We start from the raw sequence: 15,000 nt of genomic DNA on the forward strand, positions 1-15,000 counted from the left end.
GATGTTGTTGTTTTCATTTTGTTGTCTTTGTTTTCTAATCTGTTGTTGTTTTCATTTTGTTGTCTTTGTTTTCTAATTTGATGTTGTTGTTTTCATTTTGTTGTCTTTGTTTTCTAATTTGATGTTGTTGTTTTCATTTTGTTGTCTTTGTTTTCTAATCTGATGTTGTTTTCTTTTTGTTGTCTTTGTTTTCTAATCTGGTGGGTTTTTTTTCATTTTGTTGTCTTTGTTTTCTAATCTGATGTTGTTGTTTTCATTTTGTTGTCTTTGTTTTCTAATCTGATGTTGTTTTCTTTTTGTTGTCTTTGTTTTCTAATTTGATGTTATTGTTTTCATTTTGTTGTCTTTGTTTTCTAATCTGGTGGGTTTTTTTTCATTTTGTTGTCTTTGTTTTCTAATCTGATGTTGTTGTTTTCATTTTGTTGTCTTTGTTTTCTAATCTGATGTTGTTGTTTTCATTTTGTTGTCTTTGTTTTCTAATTTGATGTTATTGTTTTCATTTTGTTGTCTTTGTTTTCTAATCTGTTGTTGTTTTCATTTTGTTGTCTTTGTTTTCTAATCTGATGTTGTTTTCTTTTTGTTGTCTTTGTTTTCTAATCTGATGTTGTTGTTTTCATTTTGTTGTCTTTGTTTTCTAATCTGATGTTGTTGTTTTCATTTTGTTGTCTTTGTTTTCTAATTTGATGTTGTTGTTTTCATTTTGTTGTCTTTGTTTTCTAATCTGATGTTGTTTTCTTTTTGTTGTTTTTGTTTTCTAATCTGATGTTGTTGTTTTCATTTTGTTGTCTTTGTTTTCTAATTTGATGTTGTTGTTTTCATTTTGTTGTCTTTGTTTTCTAATCTGATGTTGTTGTTTTCATTTTGTTGTCTTTGTTTTCTAATCTGATGTTGTTGTCTTCATTTTGTTGTCTTTGTTTTCTAATTTGATGTTGTTGTTTTCATTTTGTTGTCTTTGTTTTCTAATCTGATGTTATTGTTTTCATTTTGTTGTCTTTGTTTTCTAATTTGATGTTGTTGTTTTCATTTTGTTGTCTTTGTTTTCTATTTTGATTTCTATGAATATCTTGTTTTTGTCTCCGTTTTCTAATCTGATTTTATTGTTTTCCTTTTCTCTCCGTTTTCTATTTTGATTTCTAAAAATATTTTGTTTTTGTCTCCGTTTTCTAATCTAATTTTCTTGTTTTCCTTTTCTCTCCGTTTTCTATTTTGATTTCAATAAATATTTTGTTTTTGTCTCCGTTTTCTAATCTGATTTTATTGTTTTCCTTTTCTCTCCGTTTTCTATTTTGATTTTTATAAATATTTTGTTTTTGTCTCCGTTTTCTAATCTGATTTTATTGTTTTCCTTTTCTCTCCGTTTTCTATTTTGATTTCTAAAAATATTTTGTTTTTGTCTCCGTTTTCTAATCTAATTTTCCTGTTTCTATATTTTTCTTGGTCTCCGTTTCACTGTTTTAACTCTTCTTCTTTTCTTCCTTTCTACTCTCTATATATTTTCCTCGTTTTCTTCTTTTTTCAATTACTTATGATATTTTTTTTCTAGTTTAATTTCCGAAGTAATTTTTTTTAGATAGTTTCAGATATCACTTTGCCATTGTCATCTTGCATAGGCTATTTTCAAGGGAAGTTTGCTATTAGAAACTTTTCTGTTCTGTTTTCGAGGTATTTTTAGCTATTTTCAGGTGTAACTTTCCTATTTTTAAATCCCATAGGAATTTTCGAAGTTTTAAGGCTATTTTTAAGGGAATTTTTGAGGCTATTTTCAAGGGAAGTTTGCTATTAGTAGTAACTTTCCTGTTCTGTTTTCGAGGTATTTTTAGGTATTTTCAGGTGTAACTTTCCTATTTTTAGACCCCATAGGAATTTTCGAAGTTTAAAGGCTATTTTCAAGGAAGGCTTTGAGGCTATTTTCAAGGGAAGTTTGCTATTAGTAGTAACTTTCCTGTTCTGTTTTCAAGGTATTTTTAGCTATTTTCAGGTGTAACTTTCCTATTCTTAAATCCCATAGGAATTTTCGAAGTTTTAAGGCTATTTTTAAGGAAGGTTTTGAGGCTATTTTCAAGGGAAGTTTGCTATTAGTAACTTTTCTGTTCTGTTTTCGAGGTATTTTTAGGTATTTTCAGGTGTAACTTTCCTATTCTTAAATCCCATAGGAATTTTCGAAGTTTTAAGGCTATTTTCAAGGGAATTTTTGAGGCTATTTTCAAGGGAAGTTTGCTGTTAGTAACTTTCCTGTTCTGGTTTTCGAGGTATTTTTAGCTAATTTCAGGTGTAGCTTTCCTATTTTTAGATCCCATAGGAATTTTCGAAGTTTCAAGGCTATTTTCAAGGTAATTTTTGAGGCTATTTTCAAGGGAGGTTTTGAGGCTATTTTCAAGGGAAGTTTTAAGGCTTCTTTCAAAGGGGGGAGTGAACTATTTTCTGCCGAGCTAGTTATTAATGTCACATATTTTGCTAGTTATATCTATTTATTTCTCTCAATTACGGTATTTTCTGGTTATATTTGGCTATTTTTCAACTCTATTTTTTTTTTGGTATTTAACATTATTAGGCTATTTTTCACTTGTTTAATGCTATTTTCTGGCTATTTTCGGCTATTTTTCAAGTGTCAATTTGCTATTTTACATTATTAGGCTATTTTTCACTTGTTTTGGGCTATTTTCTGGTTATATTTGGCTATTTTTCAACTCGTTTTTTTATATTTCACATTATTAGGCTAATTTTCATTTGTTTTTATGTTATTTTCTGGCTATTTTTGGCTATTTTTCAAGTCTCAGTTTGCTATTTTATATCATTAGGCTATTTTTTTTCACTTGTTTTGGGCTATTTTCTGGTTAATTTTTGCTATTTTTCAAGTGTCAGTTTGCTATTTCACATTATTAGGCTATTTTTTCACTTGTTTTTATGCTATTTTCTGGCTATTTTTCAAGTGTCAGTTTGCTATTTCATATCATTAGGCTATTTTTTTCACTTATTCTGGGCTATTTTCTGGTTAATTTTGGCTATTTTTCAACTCTTTTGGTATTCAATATTATGAGGCTATTTTTCACTTATTCTGGGCTATTTTCTGATTAAATTTGGCTATTTTTCAAGTGTCAATTTGCTATTTTACATTATTAGGCTATTTTTTCCACTTATTTTGGGCTATTTTCAGCTATTTTTCAAGTGTCAATTTGCTATTTCACATTATTAGGCTATTTTTTCACTTGTTTTGGGCTATTTTCGGCTATTTTTCAAGTGTCAATTTGCTATTTTACATTAGGCTATTTTTTCCACTTGTTTTGGGGCTATTTTCGGCTATTTTTCAAGTGTCAATTTGCTATTTTACATGATTAGGCTATTTTTTTCACTTGTTTTGGGCTATTTTCAGAACGAGTATTTCTTTTTTGTATATTCTTATTTTCGTAATTTCTTCCTTATTATTTTTTTTCTATTCTTTTAAATCACTTATTCGTTTTTCTTCTTATGTTTGTTTTAATTTTCTTCAATCTTTCTTTCTTCCTTTGTTTTATTATTATTATTATTATTATTATTATTATGGTTGTTGTTATTGTTTTTCTTGTTCTTTGCTCTTGTTTAATTGTTGTTATTGTTGTTATTTGGTCACTGTTGTTTTCGCCTTTGTCCTTCGTATCAAATTTTTCCCACGAGGTCAAGTGCCTTATCTCTCTCTCTCTCTCTCTCTCTCTCTCTCTCTCTCTCTCTCTCTCTCTCTCTCTCTCTCTTATTCCTTTTCTTCCTCCACTTTCTCTTCCATTCTCTCTCTCTCTCTCTCTCTCTCTCTCTCTCTCTCTCTCTCTCTCTCTCTCTCTCTCTCTCTCTCTCTCCCTTTATTCCTCCACCTCTCTCTCCTTTCCTCCACTTCTCTCTCTCTCTCTCTCTCTCTCTCTCTCTCTCTCTCTCTCTCTCTCTCTCTCTCTTCTCTCCTCTAAATCATTGTTTATTTTCTACCTTTCCTTCTCTCCCTCACTTCCCTCCGCCGCCCCAAGGTCACGTGCCCCTCACCCTCACGAGGTCACACACGCACACAAGGTCACGTGAAGTCCGGGCAAAGGTCAGTTCAGTGAGGTCAGCCGGGGAGCGACGCGGCACATGACCTCCTCCCGCGGCGTTCAGAGAGCTACTGACGCTGTTGCCAGATGCGGTGGTTGAAAAAAATACTCCAGAAATTCGAAGTCAAATGAAGCAAAGTTAAAAATTGTGGATATTTTTAATGTTTATTGAGGATTTTAATTTATTTTGATTTGTTTTGATAGATTATAGATGCTTACAAGTACTCAAAATGTATGAATTCTAGATATATGTCAGAAAAATACTCGAAATTCGCAAATATATATAGAAAAATTGGATATTGTGGCCATTTTTAGTGTTTTCTGATATATATAATTAATTCTGATTCATTTTAAGAGACTATAGATGTTTACAAGTCCTCGAAATGTCTGAATTCCGGATGTCAGAAAAATACTCGAAATTCGCAAATATATATAGAAAAAATGGATATTGTGGCCATTTTTAGTGTTTTCTGATATATATAATTTATTTTGATTCATTTTAAGAGATTATAGATGTTTGCAAGTCCTCAAAATGTCTCAATTCCGGATAAATGTCTGGAAAATACTCGAAATTCGCAAATATATATAGAAAAATTGGATATTGTGGCCATTTTTAGTGTTTTCTGATATCTGTAATTTATTTTGATTCATTTTAAGAGACTATAGATGTTTGCAAGTACTCAAAATGTCTGAATTCCGGATAAATGTCAGAAAAATACTCGAAATTCGCAAATATATATAGAAAAAATTAATATTGTGGCCATTTTTAGTGTTTTCTGATATATATAATTTATTTTGATTCATTTTAAGAGACTATAGATGTTTACAAGCACTCAAAATGTATGAATTCCGCATAAATTTCAGAAAAATACTCAAAATTCGCAAATATATATAGAAAAATTGGATATTGTGGCCATTTTTAGTGTTTTCTGATATCTATAATTTATTTTGTTTTATTTTAAGAGACTATAGATGTTTACAAGTCCTTAAAATATCTGAATTCTAAATATATGGAAGAAAAATACTCAAAATTCGCAAATATATATATGGAAAAATTGGATATTGTAGCCAATTTTAGTGTTTTTTTTGTACATTTGGAATTTATTTTGATTGATTTCAAAACATTATAGATGTTTACAAGTCCTCAAAATGTATGAATTCTGAATATATGGCAGGAAAACACTCAAAACTCGCAAATACTAATAAAAGTCGGAAATCATAGCTATTTTTGCATTTTCTGATATTTGTAATTTATTTTTATTTATTTTAAGACATTGGAGATATTCACGAGTACTCAAAATGCCAAAATGAGTCTTGAAAAAATGCCCGAAATTCGAACGCAAAAAAAAATATCAAAATAAGAAACTATGGCTTATTTTTTTCGTGATTTCTGACATTTGGAATTTGTTCTGACATTGGAGATATTCACGAGTACTCAAAATGCCAAAATGAGTCTTGAAAAAATGCCCGAAATTCGAACGCAAAAAAAAAAAAAAAAAAAAAACAATATAAGAAACTATGGCTTATTTTGTTCGTGATTTCTGATATTTGGAATTTGTTCTGATATATTTTAAGACATTGGAGATACTTACTGAAGCTCAAAATGTCTGAAATCCGGAAATATATATATAAAAATATCTATACTTACAAATTATCAAACATGTCAAAATCCCACGCAAATATTGACACGCCGCAGTTTATCATACACAAAAATATCTAATGGAGGAAATTCTGATACAAATTCAAGACAAGAAACTGAGAAATAAAGAAATATATGGAGAAATAGAAGCATGTATGAGATGCCGCGGGGTTGGCAACACTGTTCGACCCGCATTCATAAATAAATAAATAAATAAATAAATAAATAAATAAACAAACAAATAAATAAGTAAATAAATAAAAATAAATAGAAATCGACTAAAATAAAGTACGATAAATCACTCACCTTCTACTTCAGCCATGTAGACAAGGGTCAGATATCGTACAGTAGGCTAATATAGTAAATACATGAATTCGAACATAAATAAACAAAATAAATGGTAAATAATACGTAAATAAATATAAATAAAGGCTGAAAGAACCATAAATCACTTACCATATAATTTATCTCACATACGAATTATCTTCCTCGGGTTGCCATATATTATTTTCTTTATTTTTCTTCTTTTTCCTTCTTATATTTCTCTTCCCCTCCTCCTTCCTCCCTCTCTCGTATATAAAGTAAACAAAAAATAATCTTAACAATTATATATATTTCTTCTTCTTGTAACAATAAAGACTTAATATTAAATTCACCCTGACATTATTATTCTTATTATTGTGTTTATTTAGGTTTATACAAGTGACCCCTTCCTCTATTAGCATCGAGAAGAAGGACAAGGAGCAGGAGGAGGAGGAAGACAATGAGGTATAAGACATGGAGTAAATTATGACAAGAAAGGAAGAGGAAGAGGAGGAGGAGGAGGAGGAAGAAGAGGAATAATAATAATAATGACACACATATATATCAATCCTCCTCCTCCTCCTCCTCTTCTTCTTCTTCTTCCTGCTCCTCCTCTTCTTCCTCTTCCTCCTCCTCCTCTTCTTCCTCTTCTTCCTCCTCTTCACTTCTCTTCCTCTTCCCTCTTCTTCCTCCTCTTCACTTCTCTTCCTCCTCCTCTTCCCTCTTCTTCCTCCTCCTCCTCTTCTTCACTTTCCTTCCTCTTCCTCCCCTTCTTCTTCCTCTTCACTTCACCTCCTCCTCCTCTTCCTCTTCTTCATTTCCTCCTCCTCCTCCTCACTTCTTCCTCCCCCCCTTCCTCTTGCCCCCCGCCACCCCCTTCCTCGCCCCCCTGACGAGGCTGCCAAACTGCCCCTCGAATTTTGCCTTCTTCCTGTAAATATAAAAAAACATTATTATTATTTTCTATCTATCTATCTATCTATCTATCTCTCTTCCTAACCTAACTTAACCTTTCTCTCTCTCTCTCTCTCTCTCTCTCTCTCTCTCTCTCTCTCTCTCTCTCTCTCTCTCTCTCTCTCTCTCACTCTCTCTCTCTCTCTCTCTCTCTCTCTCTCTCTCTCTCTCCAACCCTCCTCCTCTCTCTCCCTTCCTAACCTAACCTAACCCAACCTTTCTCCTCTCTCTCTCTCTCTCTCTCTCTCTCTCTCTCTCTCTCTCTCCCTTCCTTCCCTCCAACCCCTCTCTCTCTCCCTTCCTAACCTAACCTAACCCAACCTTTCTCCTCTCTCTCTCTCTCTCTCTCTCTCTTCCTTCCCTCTAACCCTTCTCTCTCTCCCTCCCTCCCTTCCTAACCTAACCTAACCCAACCACTCCCTTCCCTTCCCCCCTCCTCCTCCTCCTCCTCCCTTCCCTTACCTTCTATTGAGCTGCTGTTTGGAGAGACGCACATAGGCATAGGGGTTGACAGAGGTTCCACGCTTCTTCACATCCCCTCCGGCACGCTTGGCACGAAACTCAGCCCCAGGGTCGGCACGCTTCTTCCTCTTGGCACCCTGGGGGGATAAGGGGGTTAGGAGACGGAGAGGGAGGAGGAAGAAGGAAGATTTGGGAGAAGAGAAAAAGGGAGAGAAAAATTGAGAGAGGGGAGGAGGCACAGAGGGAGAGAAGGAAGGAGGGAGAGAAAAGATTTGGGAGAAGAGAAGAAGGGAGAGAATGTATGAGGGGGGGGGGGGGGTAAGGAGGCACAGAGAGAGAGAGATAATTAAGAGGAGAAAACACACACACACACACACATCCCTCCCCCCCTCCCCCCAACACCCACCTTCCCTTCACCGCCACCCCCAGCATCGGCGGCTCCATCGGCGGACCCCAGGCTGTCGCTCCTCTTCCTCTTCTTGACCTTGCCGCTGCCGCCAGCCGCCCCCTTCAACCCCAAGATGTCGTCCATATCCTCGGTGAAGTCCAGCTCTGGGGTGCGGAAGGAGGGAGGGAGGGAGAGGGAGAGAGATAGGAGGGAGGTATGGAGGAAAAGAGAGAGAGAAGAAGAGGAAGGGAAAGACAGAGAGAGAGAGAGAGAGAGAGAGAGAGAGGTATAGAGGAAAAAAAAAGAGAGAAGGAAGAAGAAGGGAGAGAGAGAGAGAGAGAATTAATTAGAGAAAATGTTAGTTAATTTTATAATCGTAATAAAAAATGTAGAATAAAAATAAATAAAACAATTATAAAAAACATTCAATCACACACACACACACACACACACACACATCAAAGTACACATAAGGACAGGGTGTGTGTGTACTCTTTTAATGCCGTACACAGACCTTGAAACACACACACACACACACGCACACACTCACCATCAACACCCCCATCCTTCTCCTTCTTCCCGTTTTCTGTGATGATCAGCTTCCCACTTTCCTTGTCCATTTCAAAGCCCCGCCCCGCCCTTGCCTTGGTCCGGCCGCCGCCCCGGGCCGCCGCCGCAGCCGCCCGGCCCGACATGATGGCCTGGCCGGCGGAGGCGTCAAGGAGGTCCACTATTTCATCCTGGGAGGGGACGGAAGGGAAGGGAAAGGAAGGGAAGGGAAGGGAAGGGAGAGGAAGGGAAGGGAAGGGAAGAGAAGGGAGAGGAAGGGAAGGGAGGGGAAGGGAATGGAAGGGAAGGGAAGGGAGGGGAAGGGAAGGGAGAGGAAGGGAAGGGAAGAGAAGGGAGAGGAAGGGATGGGATGGGAAAGGAAGGGAGGGGAATGGAATAGAAGGGAAGGGATGCGAGGGGAAGGAAGAAAGGAAGGAAGGAAGGAAGGAAGGAGCGGAGAGAGAGAGAGAGAGAGAGAGAGAGAGAGAGAGAGAAGGAAGGAAAAAACATTAATATAGAATTCTCAAAACATTATTATTATTATTATTATTATTATTATTATTATTATTATTATTATTATTCCTTACGTCATCTTCCCTGATCCAAGTGTTCCCCTTCTTCTTCTTCTTCTTCATCATCTTCCTCCTCTTCCCCCCCTCCTCCTCCTCCTCCTCCTCCTTCTCGTCCTCCTCCGAGTCGATCTCAGCTAAAATTTCGTCCAAGCTGAAAATAATAGTTGTAGTAGTAGTAGTAGTAGTAGTAGTAGTAGTAGTAGTAGTAGTAGTAGTAGTAGTAGTAGTAGTAGTAGTAGTAGTAGTAGTAGTCTCTCTCTCTCTCTCTCTCAATTTTCCATTCCTTCTGTTTCTTCTCCTCTCTATCTCTTTTTCCTTTCTCTCTCTCTCTCTCTCTCTCTCTCTCTCTCTCTCTCTCTCTCTCTCTCTCTCTCTCTCTCCTTCTCTCTCCTTCTCTTCTCCTCCTCCTTCTCTCTCTCTCTCCTCTTCTCCTCCATCTCTCACTCTCTCCTCCTCCTCCTCCTCCTCCTCTTCTTACCTTGCAGGAAGAGCGCGTGAGCCCAGTCCGTCCTCCTCCTCCTCCTCCTCCCCCTCCGTCCTCCTCCGCTCCTCCCTCTCCCTCTCCTTACGGCTAGCCAACTTTCGGAGATTGCGAATGCGTTTGTGAAGGATCGTGTCTCCGGGGGGTACCAGGGCTGGGGGGGGGGGAGAGAGTAGTAGTAGTAGTAGTAGTAGTAGTAGTAGTAGTAGTAGTAGTATGTCAGAGGTATGAGATTAAAATATGGAGGAATTATAATATAGCAATAATAGAAATGATATTAGAATGTGTGTGTGTGTGTGTGTGTGTGTGTGAAAAGAGAGAGAGAGAGAGAGAGAGAGAGAGAGAGAGAGAGAGAGAGAGAGAGAGAGAGAGGAAGAATGAAAAGGAGAGACAATAGTGGAAAGAAAAGGAAGAAGAAAGAGAGAGAGAAAAATAAGGTGTGTGTGTGTGTGTGTGTGTGTGTGTGTGAGTGTGTGTGTGTGTGTGTGTGTGTGTGTGTGTACCAGCGATGGCGTCCGCCCCATAGCGTCGCATCAGTCTGTCCAGGATGTCCCGTGTCTTGAGCCTGTACTTGCGCTGGCAGTCCGGGGTCATGTTGGTCATGGCCTGCACGATGGCCGGCAGGTGCGGGGCCAGGCGGGCGGGGGTCAGCAGGGCCGGCAGGGCCTTGATGAAGGAGAGGCAGGAGGCCACAATCTCCCGGCTGGGGCACAGCAGCTGTACGCAGGTGTTCTGCACCAGCACGGCCACCACCTGGGCCGTCAGCTGCTCCCGGTACTGGTAGGTGAGGGCTGTCAGGGCCAGCATGGTGGCCGCCGCCAGGGCCGGGGAGCCCACCAGGCCCGCCAGCAGCAGCTCCAGCGCCCGCACCACTGTGTCCTCAGCCGTGCACCCCTCGGAGCGCTGGATGGCGGCCCCCACCTCAGACACCAGCAGGAAGGCGGCCTTGCGCGTGGCCTGGGACATGGCCCGGCCACAGCACACCACGGCCTCCCCCACCACGCGGCGCAGCACCTCCTCCCGCCGCTCCCTGGCCACCTCCGGCCCCAGGCGCAGCAGCAGCAGCCGCAGGCACCGCAGCCTGGGGGCCCGGGCACTGGGGGCCGCCTTGGCCAGGCCGCCCAGCAGCAGGCCGCCCAGCTCCTCCAGCCGCTCCTCCACCAGGGCGGCCGTGGCGGGCGTCTCCCCGGCCAGCACGGCCTCCAGCAGGCGGTAGGCAGCCTTCTGCAGGCCATGCTCCTGGTAGTCCAGCAGCGGCAGCACGTGGCCGTACAGGGTGGCCAGGGCGGGGCCGTCCAGGCGGGGCAGCAGCGCGGCGGCCAGGTCCAGCAGGGCGCGGCGGCGCAGGGTGTGGTCAGGGCCGGCACCGGCCTCCACGGCCTGCGTGTGGCGGCCCAGCACCATGGCCAGCAGCTCCGCCGCACGGGGCGGCTCCAGCACGGCGGCGAAGGCCCGCACGGTGGCCAGGGCGGCCTGGCGCTGGCCGGGGGCCACGCCCTCGACGCCGGGCACGGTGAGGTACACGTTGAACAGGGCCGGCAGGTAGTTCTTGGCGTACAGGGCCAGGCGGGGCGGCGGCTGGCCCGGCGGGGGGTTGGGGGGCACGGCGGCCAGCATGAGGCGCAGGGCCTCCATGACGTGTGGCCGTGTGTCTGGCCGGTGCTTGAGGTGGTCACACAGCAGGCGGGGGAAGCCGTCCCGGCCCAGCGCCTCCTCCACGTCCCCCGCCCCCCGGCAGAAGGCGGGCAGGGCCGCCCACACCTGCTGCTCCACCTGGCGGTAGGTGGCGGCCAGCAGGGAGTCTCGGCGGCCCTGCTTGTCCAGGCCGTCCAGCAGGGCGTGGCAGCGGGCGGCCAGGGGCAGCAGGTGGTCCAGGAATGGCCCCAGCCCGGCGGCCGCCACGAAGCGCCTCAGCAGCGGCAGCGTCCACCAGCCGCCCTCGTCCTGCTCCACGTCCCCGGTGGCCCGCGGCGGCACCAGGGCCAGCAGCGACTCGGGGCCCAGGGCCGCCACCGCCGCCCCCACGGCACGCTCCAGGGCGGGGCGCTGGGGCAGCCGGGGGTTGGCCATCAGCTGGCACAGGCTGGCCAGGCAGGGCTGGGCGGCGGCCGGCCGGGCAGGACCCAGGGCGGGGAAGGCGGCCTCCAGCACCCGGAACACCTCCCCCCAGGCCGCCTGGTACTGCAGGGACAGCCCCTCACACACCACCGCCCACAGCCCCTCCGCCGCACCGCCACGCACACCCTCGCTGGCCGCCACCACACACTCACGCAGCAACACATCCAGGGACTCACGCACCTTAGGGGGCGGGGATTGTTGTTATTATTATTATTATTATTATTATTATTACATCTGTTCTAAAGTCAACTGTTACCAGAGAAAAAAAAGTGAGAGTTAATGGAGGAGAAACAGAGAAAGAAAGACTGGGAGAGAGAGAGAGAGAGAGAGAGAGAGAGAGAGAGAGAGAGAGAGAGAGAGAGAAGGAAAGAGAGGAACATAGCATAAGAGAAACACACACAGTCACATCGGAACAACAAGGCAGATAATAGAGATGGAAGCACCCAACCCCACATCCACCCACCCACAACCCCCCACATCCACCCACCCACAACCCCCCACACACCCACACCCACCCACAACCCCCCCCACCCACCTTGGTTCTGACGGAGGCATGGTCACTCTGCCAGTAAGGGACCAACACTTCAAACCATCTCAGCAGCTGACCCATTCCTGCCTCCTCCTCCAGCCTGCCAGGGGGAAAAATTGGGTTGATTTTGGTTGTTTGGGGAAAGAATTTGGTTGATTTTGGTTGTTTGGGGAAAGAATTTGGTTGATTTTGGTTGTCTGGGGAAAAAATTGTTTGTTTGGGCGAAAAAATTTGGTTGTTTTTGGTTGTTCCGGGGAAAGAATTTGGTTGTTTCGGGGAAAGAATTTGGTTGATTTTGGTTGTCTGGGGAAAAAATTGTTTGTTTGAGTGAAAAAATTTGGTTGTTTTTGGTTGTTCCGGGGAAAGAATTTGGTTGTTTCGGGGAGAGAATTTGGTTGATTTTGGTGGTCTGGGGAAAAAATTGTTTGTTTGGGTGAAGAAATTTGCTTTTTTTGGTTGTTCCTGGGAAAGAATTTGGTTGTTTCGGGGAAAGAATTTGGTTGATTTTGGTTGTTCAAGGGAATTTTTTGTTGTTCTTTATGGTTGTTCTGGGAAAGAATTTGGTAGATTTTGGTTGTTCAGGGGAATTTTTTGTTGCTTATGGTTGTTCCAGGGAAAAAAATGGTTGTTTTTGGTTGTTCTGGGAAAAAATTGGTTGTTTTTGGTTGTTCTGGGGAAAGAATTTGGTTGTTTTTGGTTGTGGGAAAAAATTGGGTTGTTCGGGGAAGAAAAGTTGCTCTGGGAAACTGAGTTAGTGGGGAAAATATGAATTGTCGGGGAAAATGATTTATTGGGGAAAAAATATTAATTGTATAGAAAAATATTAATTATGGGAAAATTAAGAGTAGAATATATTAATAACTCTGGACACACACACACACATACACACACACACACACACACACACACACACACACACACACACACACATTCCTCCTCTTCCTCTTCCTCCTTCTCATACTCCTCCTCTTCCTCCTTCTGATTCCTCCTCCTCCTCTTCCTCTTCCTCCTTCTCATACTCCTCCTCTTCCTCCTTCTGATTCCTCCTCCTCCTCTTCCTCTTCCTCCTTCTGATTCCTCCTCCTCCTCTTTCTCTTCCTACTTCTCATTCCTCCTCCTCCTCTTCCTCTTCCTCCTTCTCATACTCCTCCTCTTCCTCCTTCTGATTCCTCCTCCTCCTCTTCCTCTTCCTACTTTTCATTCCTCCTCCTCCTCTTCCTCCTTCTCATACTCCTCCTCTTCCTCCTTCTGATTCCTCCTCCTCCTCTTTCTCTTCCTACTTTTCATTCCTCCTCCTCCTCTTCCTCTTCCTCCTTCTCATACTCCTCCTCTTCCTCCTTCTCATTCCTCCTCCTCCTCCTCTTCCTCTTCCTACTTTTCATTCCTCCTCCTCCTCTTCCTCCTTCTCATACCTTCTCCTCCTCCCCCTCCTCCTTCCTCCTCCTCCTCCTCTTCTTCCTCCTCCTCCTCCACCTCCTCCTCCCCCACACACCTGCACATATTCATAACCGCAACCGTGACAACTGTAATCCAAGCACACGCGGGCTGGGGGTCATTCTTCCCTGGGACCGGCACCCCTCCGACCCCCCCAGCCCCACCCGTAGCGCCCTGGGTGAGCGCGGCGACCAGGGCTGCGTTGGTGTGGGCAGGCAGGACCTCAGGGGGCGGGTGGGCTGCGAAGAGGGCGTGGAGGGCTTGTAGGGCGCAGGTGTTGACGAGGGCGCGGCCAACTTGCATGATGGAGAGAAGGCACTCACACACGGCCTGGAATGGGGTGCAAGAAGGGGTCAGTGGGAGAGAGGGGTGTTGGCGAGGGAGAAAGGGGGTGAGTGGGAGAGAGGGGTGAGGCCGGAGGAGATTGGGGTGCAGGAAGGGGGTGTTAGAAGTGGGTGGGATATGTCTGTTGGTCTGAAATTTAAATATACCTCTCTATTATCTATCATGCATTGTGTATCTATATTAAATCCATTGTCTATGCAGTGTTTGTTGACCCGTCCCTCCCCGTAACCTCCCCCTAACCTAAGCTAACCATCTCCTACCCTAATCTTGCCTTACCTAACATATCTCCCTGTAATACCTAACCTAACCTCTCCTTCCCTTACCAATACCTAACCTAACCTAACCTCCCCTCACTAATACCTAACCTAACCTAACCACCCCTCCCCTCACTAATACCTAATCTAACCTAACCTATCCTCCCCTCACTAATACCTAACCTAACCTAACCTATCCTCCCCTCACTAATACCTAACCTAACCTAACCTATCCTCCCCTCACTAATACCTAATCTAACCTAACCTAACCTTCCCTCACCAATACCTAACCTAACCACCCCTCACTAATACCTAACCTAACCTAACCTATCCTCCCCTCACTAATACCTAATCTAACCTAACCTAACCTCCCCTCACAACCTAACCTAACCTCTCCTTCCCTCACCAATACCTAACCTAACCACCCCTCACTAATACCTAACCTAACCTAACCTCCCCTCACAACCTAACCTAACCTAACCTCCCTCACCCCCCTCCCCCATACAAATACCCCTCCTCTCCCCTCCCCTGTCCCTCCCATCCCCTCCCCTTTCCCCTGTCCCTCCCATCCCCTCTCCCCTGTCCATCACCTTCCCTCTCTCCTCTCCCTCCCCTTCCCTCTCTCCTGTCCCTCACCTTCCCTCTCTCCTCTCCCCTCTCCCTCCCATCCCCTCTCCCCTGTATCTCCCCTCCCCTCCCCTCCCCCCCACTCACCTTAAGCTGTTTCCGGGGCAGGGAGGCAATGACCTGTCTCAGTAGGACCAAGGTATGCAGGGCGGTCTTGGTGTTCCCCAGCTCTGTGGCGGCCCGGAGGTTCACTAGGCAGAACTCCGCAGCCGCCCCCGCCGCTGGGTGCCTGGGGGCGGCTGCGGCGGCTGATGTGGTCATGGACGCACCTGGTTTGGGGCTATCTTCCTCTT

General features: G+C 44.0%; 2 protein-coding genes across 51 annotated transcripts in view; one reads left to right on the top strand and one right to left on the bottom strand.

Annotated features, from left to right (window-relative positions):
• Positions 1–15,000, top strand: part of LOC126988532 (melanoma-associated antigen C1-like) — a 48,240-nt gene that overhangs the window by 23,655 nt on the left and 9,585 nt on the right. The gene's annotated exons all lie outside the window — the stretch shown is intronic.
• The window catches only part of LOC126988533 (RRP12-like protein), a 23,762-nt gene continuing 15,046 nt past the window's right edge, over positions 6,285–15,000 (bottom strand). The window contains exons 8-17 of the mRNA XM_050846786.1: positions 14,795–15,000; positions 13,540–13,811; positions 12,054–12,147; positions 9,904–11,698; positions 9,398–9,554; positions 8,935–9,070; positions 8,349–8,538; positions 7,817–7,962; positions 7,411–7,547; positions 6,285–6,925 (exon numbers count right to left, since the gene is read on the bottom strand). The exon at positions 14,795–15,000 is cut by the window's right edge and continues 124 nt beyond it. Of these exons, the coding sequence (XP_050702743.1) occupies positions 6,829–6,925; positions 7,411–7,547; positions 7,817–7,962; positions 8,349–8,538; positions 8,935–9,070; positions 9,398–9,554; positions 9,904–11,698; positions 12,054–12,147; positions 13,540–13,811; positions 14,795–15,000 (3,230 nt within the window). The 3' untranslated portion in view covers positions 6,285–6,828. The remainder of the gene's footprint in view (positions 6,926–7,410; positions 7,548–7,816; positions 7,963–8,348; positions 8,539–8,934; positions 9,071–9,397; positions 9,555–9,903; positions 11,699–12,053; positions 12,148–13,539; positions 13,812–14,794) is intronic.

Source organism: Eriocheir sinensis, chromosome 69 (assembly GCF_024679095.1).
Source record: "Eriocheir sinensis breed Jianghai 21 chromosome 69, ASM2467909v1, whole genome shotgun sequence".
Lineage (NCBI taxonomy): Eukaryota > Metazoa > Arthropoda > Malacostraca > Decapoda > Varunidae > Eriocheir > Eriocheir sinensis.